Genomic DNA, 17152 nt, shown 5'->3' on the forward strand with positions numbered 1-17152 from the left:
TCCACGGTTCGCCTCCTGGTGGAGTCACCTCAAGAGATATTGTGGGATCACATATTTTGGCAGAAAACAAATCAAATAAGTCATCAGCGAACATTTATACGTTCATTTTTTCCTCTTGCCAAATATGTTCATTCACAACATTTCCTCTTTATGTTATTGGAAAATGGAATTGGCTGTATTATTGTTGCAAATTATTTGTGCATGAACAAACTCTTTGTGGACAGACGTGTCAATTTAAATCCACAAAACAAAAGGCTTCAACGAGACGCTAATCAAAACACAGCATGAAATGACAGCAGAACCTTGCTGACATGATGCTGCATGTGACATTTTTGAGTAATGTTTTTCTAAAAAGGCAGGTCGACGCTTGCTTTTCGTTTTGCTTCATGATGAGTCTTTGCTTGTATACTTTTATCTATTTAATTTAAGTTAATCAGGCATTCATCACAATCTGCCTCAAAATGATCATCACACAGTCTGACGCAGATTGCAGATTTTTTTTTCATATCCATCTCGCACAGCGTGACATGAAATGAACCGGCTCAACTGCTGCTGCACAGTCAACTGATGATGCTGCCTGTCATTTCATACTGACTTTAAATGAGCCTCCTTTTATCTTTTTTTTTTTTTTTTTGCTTTGTCCCAATCTTAAAACTTGTCATGCACCTCTTTCATTTTTTTTTAAGAGACTCTTTTGTCAAATTCTTTTATTTTCTCTTGTTTTTCCCATTTGTAAAGTATTTACAATATAAGTCTGTCTGCAGGACTCATGTAAGAATAGACTGGCCCCATTTATGCTTGTGCTTTTGAGCAAGACCTCTGACCTTTGAACAAAAATGCCTCTCTGTTCAAAAACACCAAAGTCAGCGAAATACTACTACATCTTTCTCTCAGTGTTGGGAAATCAAAGAGATTTCTGTAGAGGGGAGGTCATACAGCAAACTCTGGCTGAGAGGTAAAGCTGCTGCAGCGTTTTGGGCTGAGGCCCCGACTTACTGACAGTGACCAGAAAAGTTCAGCTTTACATCAGAACCAACAATAAGAAGCGCACAGGTCAAAGGTGAAAATGCTCTACGTTATGCCTTCACCCTCAGGAAGAGCACTGGGTCAGCTGGTTAGTTTAGTTCACTTTTTGACTTGTGGCCGTTGTAAATCATTCATTTAGTGGAACCAGCTCATCTCTTGTCATTAACTTAAACATTTAAGTCACTTCAGTGTCAGATTTCCAGTTTTCAGAACTCTCCGCTCTTACAGTCAGGAGATGTTCTGACATGAAGTCTCTTCATGTGAGACAATTAATCTACCGCTGAGACTTCACTCAATGCATTAAATGAATTTTTTGAGGAAACGTGACCAGCATATTTGCAGACTTCCCAGCATGCATTGCTTGGGATTTAGAACTCTCCAGAGGCCGCTCTTTTTTGTAGGTTGAAGGAAACATACATTAAGGAAAACTAAGTCGTGGTGGTTTCTTTTTATGACAATGGAAAAAAAGAAAAGAAAAAGAGAGGCACGTTGACAGGTTGGACTTCAGTCCCAACCCTCACACACTTTTTGGTGACTCTAAATTGCCCCTAGGTGTGAGTATGAGCGTGAATGGCGTGTGTATGTGCCCTGCGTTCGGCTGGCAACCGGTCCAGGGTGTACCCCGCCTCTCGCCCGTTGACAGCCGAGATAGGCTCCGGCTCCCCCGCGACCCCGAAAGGGATAAGTGGCATAGAAAATGGATGGATGGATGGATGGATGGATGGAAGGTCACTGGAGGCATTCTTACATGTTGCCTTCGTACTAATTCTGATGCAAAGTGGCTCCAACATCAAATACAACTGTAAGAGCTTTCTGTCAAACTGGAAAATATAACAGGAATGCAAATCTGACAGCGACATTTGTCAGCATGACTCAACAGTTGCTGTTTCCATAAGTTCAACAAACTTATCTCAGTTGGTTTCATATTTTCACAACTCATGAGACAACTTTGCACTGATTATCCGACTTTAGCTGACGTGAAGTTCTGAGGCAGACGTTCATATAGTTTAATTGAAATAATTGTTCAAGGCCCAGAGGCCAAATAATCCAATATTTCACAGTAAAGCATTTTAAAGGAGATTAGAGGGGGAAAAAAAGAAATACAGATTTGTGGAGCAGACTTTTTTTTTTTTTTTTTGCTTTACTACCTTATTAATCATCTCATGACCCCTCAAATTTACCTTTGATGACCCTCTGATGCTGGGAACCTAAACTACCTAAACTAAGTGTATACAAATCTGGGCTACAGTTTAACTGTATTTTAAGTAGCTGAAAGTAGCTGCACGTCAACCAGCTGCAGAAGTCCAATGCTTATTAAACACTGACAATCAAATGATGTAACAATACGTAGGCCACAATAGACCATTCTGACCATTTTCTGCAGAGCATGTACTTTTACTTTGACACTACATGTGCACATGCTGGATTTATACTTGCAGTGGAGTATTTTTAGATTGTTCTATTGGTACTTTTACTGAAGTAAATGATCTGAATACTTCCTCTCAGCGGTTACCTGCTGCTGGGATATCAAGTCAGATTCCTCTACTTGTTCCTGCTGCCATTTGAAAAGCAGTTTGCAGGTTGGAGGTGTTTTTAATAAGACATGCCCTGTTCATGTGAAGCCATCCATATTTATAAATGTCATTGCTATTCAGAAAGTGCAGCCCGAACCATTTTCCTGCTTGTTAAGTTGACATACAATGAAGACATTTACGCTAATGTATTCCCCAAAACTTTTACAGATCTCTCTGCTGCTGTGACTGGAGGCGTCCCTATTTGCTTGCCCCGAGTTTCTGTATTAATATTCAAACATCCCACTGGACCCTTCTTAAATCTAAAGTCATGGCATTAGAAAGAGCCCTGACATGGAAGAAGACACAGAGGGAGGGAGAAAGAAATAAATGATGTGCAGTCAGTAATGAGACGGACTACAGTTCATATTATTGGAAATGATTGCTGCGTGTGCCCTCCGAACCTGATTTAACATGCAGCTCCCGCCCTTTGGAGCCTTTCATTCAACTGAGAGAGGAAGTTAGAATATTTTAAGACTCGTAGTGAGATACATGAGAAATGTAGCTGAAAATAGAAATGTTCAGCGGTAAAAAGCACCTGTCATGAAGCAACAGCAACTCCTGCCAAACAAAAACAGACATTTCTGCCTAAATTGAAAGGAATTTATTTTTCATTAGTATAGAACTGTTTGATTTGATATAGATTCATGTATATTTTGTGGTGTGGTGTATTTGTAGACTTATTGTTAGCAGCATTAGTATTCATTTCTCTTTCACTTTTCCTCATCAGAGGTTGAGTGGCTCTCCTTGTTCTCCTGTCCCACCGTGTGTTCAGATGAGGAAGGGTAAGCATTATCATTATTACTGCTAGCAGCACTGCTATCAGCATTCAGATGGAGCAGTTTCGTACATGCAGGCCAGGCTCTCACTGAGGGCTCACAAGCGTATTAAATAAGTAAGAAAAATAATATGTTAATAAGCTGCTTATTTTTATTTTACTTTTATTTAGTTTTTGCATTTTACTGGTGAAATATTGAAGATTTTCACCTCTCCAGTTCTCTGAAAGTCAAAATGAATCAATATCAGAAATACAAATCATTCCTTAATTCAGCAGCTCTAGACTAATCTCTAAACTGAGCCAACAAGGTGGGTTAAGTGATCACATGTGGACCGGTTTATTTATTATCTTGATATTGCTCTGCCCTCTGCCCAACCTTTCCTTTTCTTTCTTTGTTTTCCCTTTTTAACTTGGGAGCTACCAAATGTAGTGAAAGTATGACAAGTAAAAATACTCATTCTGCAGTAAAATGGTCTTTGTCAGTGTTTTATTACTACATCTGGTGTTTTTTAGATTAATATTACTGCTGCAATCATGTGTATGTTGCATTTTACTGCGGTAGATGTTTAAGATTGAGCTCATTTTAACAACTTCATATACTGTTTGCTACTTGCTACTCTACAGCAATGCATCATATTCTATAAGATAATTGTATGTTTGCTCCGTCCTCTGAGGACCACATATTTCTAAAAAGTCAACTGTTCATGAGCTCAGAAAAACATCTTGTTTTCAGCTTTGCAATGATGAATTTTCCCACTAATCCAACAATTTGTTTAATTTAAGAAAAAGGAGGATTTTCTTAGCATGTAAAGGAGTGCTTCCTCCTTCAGTTTATCAGAAATCACCACATGTGGAGATACATGGTTTTCACTGGACAGGAAGGGTGTGAAAATTCTGAGAAGTAATCTGTAACTAAAATTGTCGGACAAATGTAGTAAAGTAAAAAAAACAAACAAAATAAAAATACAATATCTGCCTCTGAGATGTACTGGAATACAAGTATAAAGTAGCATGGTAATATGTATACTTTTACTTCAGTAAGGTTCTGAATGCAGGAGTTTTACTTGTGGAGTATTTTATAGTGTGGTATTAGTACTTTTACTTAAGCAAGGTTATGACTGCAAGACTTTTTCTTGTGGTGGAATATTTTTACAGATAAGAGAGATTAAAAAAAAAACAAAAAAACTTTGGTATTAGTACTTTTACCTCAGCAATGGATATAAGCAGGCCTTCCACCACTCACACGGGTGGCTGTGTTAGAATAAAGACACCATATATTTAGCACTAATGTCGAGCCTTCCCTCTCATCCCGTCCTGGGATGAGGTCGGAGGTGGAGGGGGGGTTCTTCCTCCTCCTTCTCCTCCTCCTCCTCCTCCTCCACCACCTCTGTCCCTCCATGTGTTCAGGCAGAAGAAAGGGCAGGCTGACGTCACGCAGGGCTGGTCTTGCCGTTTATTAGCCAGGGGAGCCAAGTGCCAGGTTGCAAGAGCCTCACACTGCAGCTCTGTCCGGCCGGCGGCAGAGGGGATGTCCGTCTAACTCCACCAAAACTTTCTCGAAACTCAGTGAACAGAAAAAAAGAAAGAAAGAAAAAAAGAAACACTGACTGACTGACAAAAGTGTCGCAACTCGCCTCACTCCTGCTTTCATGAAACTTTAACTACTTTACAGAGGCACAGTCTGCACATCCACTGTGATCACTTTTTGAATGAGCCGGCTCACGCTTGCGTAGAGAGTTTTTCCTTCCCCGATTTTTCTCTTTATTTTAATTTTGACGTTGGGATAAAGTTTTTCTTTATCAGTTAAGACTCGTGATGGCTGTCCTGTCACTAGCGTTACTGCTTGTAGGATTCGTATTGACTTCAGCTGACAAGGTAAGTGTCTGGATCGCTTCACAGTTGCCTCATTTTACTCGCATGTGTGCGCAGTGTCGCCTCTCAGACGGAACCCCCGTCAAATGTTAATGAAATCCAGCTTTAAAGCGCAGCACAGCGGGCCGACACAGCAACAGGTTTTTACGTGTCCAAAGTTTCACGTTTGGCTCTGTGACTGCGCACACTGCTTCCTCTGTGAAACACACGTTGACACTGCACATGCATGACTTTAGCCTGTTACATAAGACATGTGAAATAGAGGCATTTTTGTTAATTCTTTACAAGCAGCTCAGCCTACAGTGAAGCGCTGCAGGGCGGTAGAGCTGCTGCTGCTGCTGCTGCTGCTGCTGGACATCTCAGACTCTCACATTATGATTTCCTTCTGGCTTGTACCGCATTTAACGAGCTTTTTCTTTCCTCTTACAGGCTGGTGAAGTAGATAGAGAGGGTAAGTTTTTTTTTGTGTTCATCTTGTTCATGATTAGATGCAAGTTGTGAGGAAGTGAAGACTTTCCTCCAGACGCTGATAAAGACTCAAGAGAGCAACCTTGGTGCACTGAGATCAAAGTGGGAGGGGAGTTTGTGTGTGAGGAGCTCTGTAAACCCCCCCCCCCCCCCCCCCCGCCCCCCCCGTCCCCCCCGTCCGCTACCACCCCACCATTCACCCTAACACACACACACACACACACACACACACACACACACACACACACACACACACACACACTTATATTACATGAGCGAACTGCTTCAAGGGCTTTGTTATACAGGACAGAAAATTCCACTTCTAAATCCTGCACATCTGTTATCCATTCTGAGGTTAAGAAACAAGTGAGCTGCAACAGTGTCCACGTAGGATCCTTTTACACCCGCCGTTATCTTCTGAGCACCTCAAGGGCCCTCACACAGCAAGATGACAGCTGCCAGTTGGGCCACAGTTGGTGTTTGTGGTCGCCCGTTGCCTGCAGTTCACCACCGTTGGCTCTTTTTGGTCATTATCAGCGTTGTAAAACATTTATTTCACTCATTTAGTGTGGTTTCTCTTAAATTTCCACCTTTGACTTTTTTTCCCTCCATGAGTTAAAGTCAGCGGGGCTCATGCAAGAACAGATTTCGTGCCTAAGTGATTCACGAGAACTTTATTTCAGTCACAATACTGTCTCCTAATACAACTGCTACTGCTGCTAAATTTGGTTGGATTTTTTTTCTGCTGATTTCCAACAGCAGGTCTTGAAGCTCCATGGTGTTACGTTTTTCTTTATATCTTTGGGAACATTTTTTTAAACAAAATTTCCCATAAATGGAGAAGAGCAGCCACCCTCATATGGCAGTTTAAGGGCATTGCTTCTGCTAATGATCACATCTTCATGAACAGGTGACACTCATCAGGTTGAAATGAACATTTTATGACAAGTTTGTGCTTTGAAGAGAATTTGGTGAATGTGACTTGACAGACTCAGTTGAGTAAACCTCACGGAAAAAGGTCAGAGAGACTTGGGATAAGCATGTGAAAACACTCATGCAAGAGGCTAATTGAGTGGAAGGCAAAGCAAAACCGGTGAAGTTGCAGCTCTCTGTCATATTCTTAATTCAAATCTGAGGGATTAAGCTGTCTTCACAAAGAAAAGTGTTTGTCAGATCTAATAGCAGTCTGAAATCACCTTTTGGCTGTATAATCAGTGTCAGACAATTCTACGATCATGCCTGTTTTCTGTAGTGACTGTCCAGACGTGTAGAGGGGTGAAAGTAGGAAGACTTGAAAATCTATTCGTTTGAGGTCAGAACCTCAGACTGGTTTCCTTCTTTCACACAAGCACAGCCAACTTCATCCATACTGCCAGTCAGCTGGTCATTGGCTGACTGAAAGGGTTGTTCAAGTTCACAAGCTTTCAAGTTGAGGTTTTGCATCATTCATAGTCAGCACTAGCTCTTTGAGGGCAGCTGGGTGTGTCACGGCTCTAAAGGTGTCAGCATGCTTCAACCCAAGTGTTTGTTGGATGATGAAATGCCGTCTAATATCCTGCTTATCATACACCTTTCTGACCTCAGAATCAAAGTGCTGTGTCCAACAAGTTTACAACTTTCTGAAACCGACAATCTGAAAATCATGGCAGTGACTAGCCAGGTATGCTGAGATGTCAAAGATGTATGCAGTTTAAACATAAATCTCAAGTGTCCCTTTTTGCCCCTCCCTCAAACATGGCCTTTGGGAACAGCTATTAACGCTTTTGTGCATGCATATGCATGGTGTTGTAAAAATAGTTGGTTTTCTGGTTTTGTCCTCTGGCTGCCTTAAGTCCCAGTGTGGAGGATTTAGTGGCATCTAGTGGTGAGGTTGCAGAATGCAACCAATTGAGTGTCCCTCACCTCAACCCTCCCTTTCTAGACGTATAGGTGAAAATGAAGATGGCCGTGAAACTTGTGCAAAATGAGAAAGGCCTTCAGATCCACAGTGTCCCAAAATGACCCTGAGATTTGGTGACTGAGGTGGCCACAGGAAATGATTCACTTCATTTTTGTACTCATTAAACCATTCAGTTACCTTTCACTCTCTAGCTCCAGGTTGCCATCATGCATGGAGGAAGTGAACCCAGCGATTCATAAGCATTTATAAGAAAAGTCTCTCTAGTCGTCCATCTATCCATGTGTTAACTGCACTTAAAACATGGTAATCTATCTATCTATCTACAAACACAATATAATACAATAACTGTCAGGATTTAGTGTCAGACCCTGAGAATCGAGGGGCGTCTTTGGAGAGCTGCCACGTTCAACAGTAATGCAGATGGACAGCTCACAGCAGAGGTAGAGAGTCAGATTTCTGCACTCGCAGTAGTAGAAAATAAACTTGTGCGCAGTACTGTGCTTGTAGTATGGAATGCCACTTTTACTTTTGCTCTTTGTACACTGGCATTTTCAAGATAATTCCATCAGCCTTTAATCAATCAATCAATCAATCAATCAATCAATCAATCAATCAATCAATCAATCAATCAATCAATTTAATGAAGAAACTAGCTTTATTTTTGATCACTGGGTCCATATTTTATGAAAGATTACAGATAATAATAATAATACAAGAAGGACAAATGATAGAGAAGAAATAAAAGAGAAAAATCCAGATCAGAATTAAAGTACATACAGCAATAGACAATCACCATCTAAATTAATTAATTTCTAGGACTGTTAGAACTAATTTAGGATTGAGTTAGTTAGACTGCTGCTTTATGGTTTTTTTTTTTAAATATATCTTCTTCATCTGTAGGTGAAATTCCATCAAATTATGCAGGATCGCTTGGACTACACGTGTATACTGATCATAAACTTTTGTTTGCAATTGCACAATGCATTCAGGAGTTAGAGAAGTTTATGTGAGACATAAGTAACCTGTACAATAATTTGGTGACTAATTACTAGGAAATGGTATGGTTTATCTAATTTGTTCTTGCCAAAGTGCATGGAGGTTGTGTGAAATATGTAAGAGGACTGGTGTATAAGCTGTTGTACAGAAAATCAAAAATGGCACAGGATCTGCTTTTAATCAAAGATTTGTCTTGAACCAAAGTATTCAGGAAAGAGCTTTGCATTTACACCTCATAGTTCCAGATGTCATGAGCTAATGAGATGAGTAATTGACCACTTGGTGGCACTATCTTCACCAAAAAACAATCACAAATTCCTGGGCCTGTGGGAGAAGTCTCTCAAGCAATCAAGCAACCAAAGAAATTAATATACAAGACTGATGACCATGGCAGAGATGTGATTCCTGTCATTTGTATCTGATGCTAATATCTCTTTTGAGGTTGTGCTCTACTGAAGTAGAGATATGTGGCTTCCAAGCAAATCAAAAGCCAAATACTGTTTTATGTTAAATTTCAAATGATCCTGTTAGCGTGCCCATGCAGTATTTTATTTGAAACATTGTCAATGCTGTTTGATCCCCAAGGATCAAGACAGAAAGATCTGAAAGGATCAAATTTAGCAAACCAAATATCAATGTGCTACTTATATGTGCTTTTACTTTCACACGGTAAAAACTCTCAAAAAAAACAAACCTAACCTTTACAACTTACAATGCATATGGCAAGTTTTCAGGCTCTGTCAAGTTTTCCACATTTTGTTATGTGTCAGGCGCATTTTAAAACTGATTCAATTCATTTTTGTCTCACCAACCTCCACACAGTACTCTACAATCACAAAGCAAATGCAGGTTTTAGAGGGTTTTGTGAATTTATTAAAAGTAAAAGGCTGAATTATTTCATTTACAAAAGTATTCATACTCTTCATTTTTGTACTTTGTTAAAGCACCTTTGGCAGCAATGACGGAAATGATCGTACAAGTTCTGCACACCTGTCTTTGAAGTTTCTCCCACTCTTCTTGGTAGAATCTTTCAAGCTCAATCAGGTTGGATGGGGACTGTCAGTGCACAGTCATTTTCAGATCTCTGCAGAGATGCTCTATTGCAGGGCTTCTCATGCCATCAGCAAGTCAATCCAGGCGCAATCCTTATTGTCAACTGGCGGCCTGTGGGTCACATCCAGCCCGCCACATTCCCATCTGGCCCCCAGAATATGAATGAATGCAGAAAATGTGTGCATCTAATGTCACTCTCCAATGGAAGGTCCAATTTATGTGGAAAGCGATAGTTGATCAGCTGGCCAACCCGTGGCAACAAGCAAAGAGGTCTGCAATTCATGGTTCGCCCACTCTATGGACAGTCATGGAGAATCACAAAGCTTGTGTATTAGATGCAAGAGGCTGCAATTGGGTTTATTTTTCGTTCGCCAACTGTAGCATTGAGTTCCCAAAGAGTAGTTAAAAACTCCTCTTTGGGGACTCAATTAAGATTAAACTAAGGAAGTTAAGGACTCATTCATTGGCAGCTGAACTGTGACTTTTGTACCAACCACTGAGAACTTTTCTAGTTCAGTATCTAGTTGTCATTATGGATTTTCCATCTTTTTTAGGAATCTGTTCACACTTGTAGAGACTCATAAAAAAAGAAAATTGTAACAAAGAGAAATTATTAAACAATAATATGCTAATGAGCCCAGTTTCGTGTTGGCCCAATCACAACAGATGTGAGGTTAATTAACTGATTAAATACTATTTTGTTGTGACCCATCTTTCTGGATCTCTGACCTTGAATAAAAATCAGATGTATACCTTTGAGGAATAATTTTGAGAACCCCTGCTCTATTGGATTCAGGTCTGGACTCTGGTTGGGCTATATGCTTCAGGTTGTTGCCTTGGCGTTGTGCTTCAGGTTGTTGTCTTGTTGAAATGTAGACCTTGGCCCCAGCCTGAGATGCTGAGCACTCTGGAAAAGGCTTTCAGTCAGGATTGCTCAACATTTTCCTGCATCCACCTTTCCTTCTGTCCTGACTCGTCTTCCAGTCCCTGTTACCGAAAAACATGTCCACAGCATGATGCTGCCACCACCATGTTGTACTGTAGGGATGGTGTTAATGAGGTGATGCTTCACTCTTCATCTCATCAGACCACAGGACTCTGCTTCTCGTGGTCTGAGAGTCGTTCAGGCTGCTTTTGGCAAACTCCCAATGGGCTGTCATGTGCCTTTTAGTGAGGAAAGGCTTCTGTCTGGCCACTTTCCCATAAAGGCCAGATTGGTGGAGTGTTGCACTGATACTTGTCCTTCTTAAGGTTCACCCATTTCCACAAAAGGACTCTGGATGTCATTCATTGTGAACATTGGCTTCTTGGTTACCTTTCTGACCAAGGTCCTTCATCTTGCTCAGGTTGGCTGGGTGCCTACATCCAGGAAGATGGTTGTTCATTCCAAACTTTTTCCATTTGACAAAGATGGAGGCCATCATGCTCTTGACCACTTTCAATGTTGCAGAAATATTCGTGTCGTGTCCGTCCTCGTGTCGTGTCCGTCCTCAGATCTGTGCCTTGACACACCTGTCTCACAGGTCTACGGACATTTGTCTCGACCTCATGGCTTACGTTTTACTCACATAAGTCTTTAATTTTTAATACATTAACAAAACATTCCAAAAACCCATTTATTAGTTAATCATTGTGGAGTATTGTATGTAGATTGATGCAAGAAAAAGGAACTGAATCCATTTTAAGAGGAGTGGAAAACTTGAAAAGGTCTGAAAACTTTCTGCACTCACTGTTTGCTTTAAAAAGCTGCACTAACAGTGCGTCTTTAGTGTTACATGTTTGGCTTCAGTTTTTATGTCAGGTATTAGATTGATTTTTTGACTCTCTGTAATCATGGAAGTCAATGGAGAAAGTGGAAACACCTTTCATTTAAACTTTTCAGGCCTTGCCTTTCCACTTTGACAAAATGTGTCACTTTGATTAGACTCAGAAAAACCAACTCACTCAACAAAGGCCGACACAAAAGTGCATTCTGAAATAATTTTGTACCACTGAATTGCTGAATCCTTTTTTTTTTCAGGAGGGGAGGGGGGTAACACAATGAAGGATGGGCCTTGTGGTGGATGACTGTTTAGGATAATTTAACTTGTAGACTGTAAGTGCTGTCTGGTCTCTGAATATATTTCATCTTTCCCTTAAAAAGTGAGCAATTGTGCCTCTTTTGAGAACAAATGCACAGTTAAACTTTTGGGTTTTTCAGCTTGTCAGATTGATCATACTCCTTTTTAAAATAAGCTTTCATTCTTCCTTTTCCCACAATCAATAAATTCCAATCCATGGTTCAATATTTACGGCTCACTTAAGTAAACCTTACATATTCTCTCAAGGGCAAGTCTCCCACATGGTTCTGCGGAGCCAAGCCTTTCAGGTATGTTTAGTGTAAATGTTTCTTTAAATGTCAGCCTCTCAAAAGGACACCTCAACGCTTACATCAACAGCACTGCAAATTAATTTTATGCAGAAAATTTTCTCCTTATTTGCTCTAATCCCATTTCATTTTCTAGGGCTGGCCAAAATTTTATGGATTAGTACGCTGAAAAAGAACTTGACATAAATACACCAGTTTAAGTTAGTCCTGTCACTCGCTTAATTACACCCACATAGATGAAGATGTAGCTTAGATTAAGTTTTGTTTTGTTTTTTAGCGATTGAAATCCTTCAGAAGAATTTAGTTCGGCTCTTCATGTACCAGCTCACTGTTGCTGCTCCTTTGCAAAGAATTAGAATGGTCCACTGATGAAAATGCCCATTGTTTTGTATTGTTGATGTGTTTTTGATGAACAGTTGCTGTCTGCATCAACCACAGTGACAAAGATATGTTTCCTGTGGCTGCTTCTCAATAAAAGCCACACTGTGTTTCATCAATTGCTTTTAATATTACAATGTCATATGATAATAACAGGCAGTAACTTAATACACTTCTGACACAGTGTATACTGTTAAGCTCCCATGGGCAACATTGCATGCATCGCTTTCTGTGAATACCTAATGCTTAGGTAGACATCCGAATCCAGTGTGGCAATGGCTGACTCTGCCACTACTGATGCATTCTACAGTATAGAGACATAATTACAAAATATAGATACATTTAATGGCTATTGCTGAATATATATGAAATATCGCAATGCACCTCCTTTGTGTCCATACAGAAATCTGCCCTTTTTCTTCCTCTCAGTAGGAGAAATGGCCCTTGAGATTGTAAAATAAATAATAAATACACAAGTATTTTAGCAGTGAAACCCCACTCTTCAAACACTCATTAATTGTAACATTCGCACAAAAAGCAGACTGGAGAAATATGAAATACTCTATTTACATTTACATCAGTTCTGCATGTATTGCACAACCTTTTCCCTTAACAGCATCAAACAACTAACTCTGCACCATTCACATCTGCAGAAAGAGTAGAGTTAGCCAGATGTAACTGTGAGGAATTTTCCCTTTAACAAAGTCTTCTGATGTTTTTGCATTTTCAAAACCAGACATGTGCCTGCAGTTTGCTTTGGTTGTAGACTTATGAGAGAAGTGCTCATTGTTTACTAATCTGTGTTACAAAGTCAGTGTAATCAAGCAGCTTAATGTGTGTCATTTTGTCAGTATCATCATCACTAGCTGAATGATATCTGCATGCTTTTTCTCCAAAGCTTGTCTTTTTTCCAATCACATTTGTCCAGAATGTGCACACTGTGATTTGTAAAGCATGTCATTTCCTCCAACGTGTAATTTGAGTTTCACCATTGACACCTGTTTAGATGTCATCTAGTCAAAACCTACAAGATAATTACAAGGTTTCGATATTCATGCTACATTTTTTTCCATCCAAAACCAACCAAAACATTTTGAATGTGTCTGCCGCTGCACACATTTGGAAAAGCAAACCAAGCCTGGGTGGAAATTTCTTTTAAACTGAGTGTTTCAAGGCCCACAGATTTCCTTGTGCAATTAAGTTGACCACAAATTAGCCAATGGACAAGGGTCTGAGGGTAAATGAAGCACTATGCCAAGGTGATATTGATTGTCATCCAGTATAAGCTGCACATTTTTTGTGCTAGATATTTACTTTGGACATGATAAAGGCAGCAACAGCTTATCAAGAACTTCTGGAAGGAAGGTTTTGTGCTCTCAAACTGAAATACCTCAGCCTGCAGTTGAATTGTAGGATCGAAAAGCACGATGTTTTAAAACAGTGCCCATCTTTGATAGAGAACAAAGCCATGATAGCGCACACACAAAAAAAAGGGTTGTCAGGCAAAACAGACAGTCCCTACTTCACTTTTGCTTAAGTGCTGCCTGACGTCCACTGCCAGCCAGTCAAATACATGCCAGCTCAAATTCCAGGTAGAATACCTTGTAGTGTGTACTTTTGTGTAGCATTGTGCTAATTCCTGGGTTTATCTTTCGAGTATCAAGACAGAGTAGTAAACTATTGCTGTCATATATTGTAGATTTGTAAAATCCATATTCTGCCTCAAAGGAAAACTGACTCTTGCACAGTTTTTGGAAGTTTTCAAACTGATATTGATGATACTAATATATCATCAGAAATGATTTGTCGCTAAAGCAGTGGATAGAAAATGAATCAATAATTTAGAGAAATAATAATTTGTCATTTATTTGGCAGAAATACCAAACGTTTCACAGGTCCAGCATCTCAAATGTGAGGATTTCCCCCTTTTTTCTGTTTTACATAATTGTAAATTGAATATCAGTGGGTTTTGGACTGTTGGTCAGATTAAACAAGCACTTTAAGCACATCGCCTCTGATTCTGGAAACTTGTGATGGACATTTTTCATTTACTATTTTTTGACAAAAAACGAAGGAAAACAATACAATAGAAATACAAGACTGCAGGGCTGTGCAGCATTGTATCCTCTTCACACATGAAAGTTCAGGCTGAAAAAGAGACTGAAGATTTGTGCTTATTTTATAAACATACAGTAGTGTGCTGTTATTTCTTTTTTATTCTTGCTGTCTCGAAAGAAGAAAAGGTCTCATTGTCATTTTGTTGTTTTACAGGTCAGCTGAGGAGCCGGCTGAAGGAATACGGCCTCGTCACTCCCTTCAGCACCGACTCTCATGGACATTACCTGTCACACCTGCTCTCTGCCACTCACAAGCAGCGTGTCAAGAGGGAGGTGTTTTCTTCTGGTGAATCTGAACAGAAACTTTTCTTCAACATCTCTGCCTTCGGGAAGGAGTTCCACCTCCGTTTGCGGCCAAACAACAGGTTGGTGGCACCAGGTGCGATGGTGGAGTGGCACGATGAGGTCGAAGGCTTCGGGAATGTCAGCGAAAGCGCTGGTGGTGATGCCAGTACAGACACCAACCAGACTGAATTCACCAACAAGACAGAGAGGATACTGCGCCGTGAGCTGCTAAAGACTGATTGCACCTTTATCGGTGACATCACAGACGTCCCTGGGGCCGCAGTTGCCATTAACAACTGTGATGGACTGGTAAGTCCTCCTCCTCCATAAAGCTCCTTACTCCCCCACCCCCTCAAACCCTGTTTTTTCATTACAAAAGTGCCATGACCTTATCAACTGACATTCATAGATTTAAGATGTCCGTAACTCTTGAGTTTAGCCTTTCTTTACGTCAGCACTCGGCATTTTTACAGCACATTGTTCTTGGAGATATTCTTCAGGCGGGCAGACGGAATAACTTTTTGTACAGAAGTTTGTCACGGGTGAGTGGCCAACCATCACACCCACAAACCCAACGGATTTTCCCCCCAACCCCTTCCCAACATAAAACACCAGTTCCCTTTGTGTGCCACAAAAGTCTGCAGTCCTATCCTCCCCATCACCCCTCATAAAACACTTGAGCAGTAATTGGGGAATGACCTGGGCCAAGATGAGTAGGCCAACGAAACATCTCTGCATTCAAAGAAAAGACCTAGTTAGCCAAACCCAAAGACTTTCAAATCAAGGTCTCTGCTGAAATGCTGCAGACTTTAAAGGCAACACAGTGGATATACTGTAGTTCATGACTCCTGACAGGCATTCAGAATCAACATGTCAAAAAGAAAAAGCTGGTGTTACTTTATCTTTTCTTTGTCATTATTAAGGGCATTCTGCTGAGGAAACTGCACTAACAATTAATTTATCCTACTAAGGAGTTCTGCCTGGAGCCAGATATTGCTCAAGCATACTTTATTCAGTAAGAAGAAACAGGTGTTGTACTCCTCTGCTGAATTTCTCTGGTACTGCAATACATCTGTTTTCCCGGAAACTGAGTCACCTTATGTTTTGATCATTGATTGATTAATGAAGACTGACAAATCTGCTGGTATGTTTTAGAGTTACATTCCTAAGAGCTTGAGATCTGTAGTTTATTCCTTCATGTGCAGTGCAAACACAGAAGCCTCAGAATGACGAAAGCAGTCAAAAATCCATCCACAGAGTATTTCAGAAAAACTACACTGAGTTTAGCACACTAAAATATGTCTCTTTTATGTATTTTTAAGCACACTGGTTGTGGGTCTCCAGGAATGACAATGACAGTCGGTCTGTCAGTCCTCCACTTTGGACCGGACTAAAATATCTGGACGATTGTTGGATGGATTGCTATGATTGCAGTGCTTTAGCACAGACAATCATGGCTCCCAGAAGATGAATCCTAAAGTTGTGCGATGATTCATCATGTTGTACCACCAGCAGGCCAGATTCATCATGTATCCATTGAAATATCTCCACATCTATCAGATTGATTGGCACAATATTTTGTACAGCCATTCAAGGTTCCCAGATGATGAATGCCACAGATTTTGGTGATACTCTGTCTTTTACTTATGTTGACATTTTTGGATTTGAGTGAAACATCTCTGCAACTGGATTGCCAGGAATTTTGATTCACATGTTCATGTCCCCTGAAGATGAATTGTGACAAATTCCTCTGAACCTGAGAAGTATCATCTAGCATCATTAACTTTTCAAATTTTCAGTTTGCCTTTTGCGCATTTTTGACCAAATAACCGCAAAACTAACCATGCTTACATGCATGAATGGTCAACATTATACCTGCCTGTTTGCATTGCCTTTATGAGCATGTTAGCATGCTGATGTTAGTATTTACCTTAAAAGTGTCACCTTTTAGCCCTTTTAGTCATTTTGGATGACAGTGGAGGTGTATGGTTTCAAAGTAGAACCTAAATCAGACTATGGCTGCACAGACAATATTTGTTAGTAGGGTAAGTTGGTGGTTGGTTTTATTTTCTTCAAAGGAAGAATGATGTCTATGATAAAAATTGACAGTAACACCAGTCTGATTCTTTTAATGATGCATCCTCACTGGTATTCATCTGAATTTATTAAAACTCAGTGTGCCTTGAATCTGTTCGATTAAGCTGTGACAGACCACTAGATTGCACTGGTGCTGCTTTTATAAATGTATAATATGCTCTCACGTGCATGCAGCATCAAGCACAGCCCTATCAAAAGGCAGCACTTCTTTTGAGGACCACTTAAGAGAGTGACACGTGGATT

General features: G+C 40.2%; 1 protein-coding gene across 1 annotated transcript in view; it reads left to right on the forward strand.

Annotated features, from left to right (window-relative positions):
* Positions 1–5186: 5186 nt before the first annotated feature.
* adamts3 (ADAM metallopeptidase with thrombospondin type 1 motif, 3) overlaps positions 5187–17152 on the forward strand; it is a 123547-nt gene continuing 111581 nt past the window's right edge. The window contains exons 1-3 of the mRNA XM_070964720.1: positions 5187–5250; positions 5677–5698; positions 14682–15121. Coding sequence (XP_070820821.1) covers positions 5191–5250; positions 5677–5698; positions 14682–15121 — 522 coding nt within the window. The 5' untranslated portion in view covers positions 5187–5190. The remainder of the gene's footprint in view (positions 5251–5676; positions 5699–14681; positions 15122–17152) is intronic.

The sequence above is a fragment of the Chaetodon trifascialis genome, chromosome 6, assembly GCF_039877785.1.
Source record: "Chaetodon trifascialis isolate fChaTrf1 chromosome 6, fChaTrf1.hap1, whole genome shotgun sequence".
NCBI lineage: Eukaryota > Metazoa > Chordata > Actinopteri > Chaetodontiformes > Chaetodontidae > Chaetodon > Chaetodon trifascialis.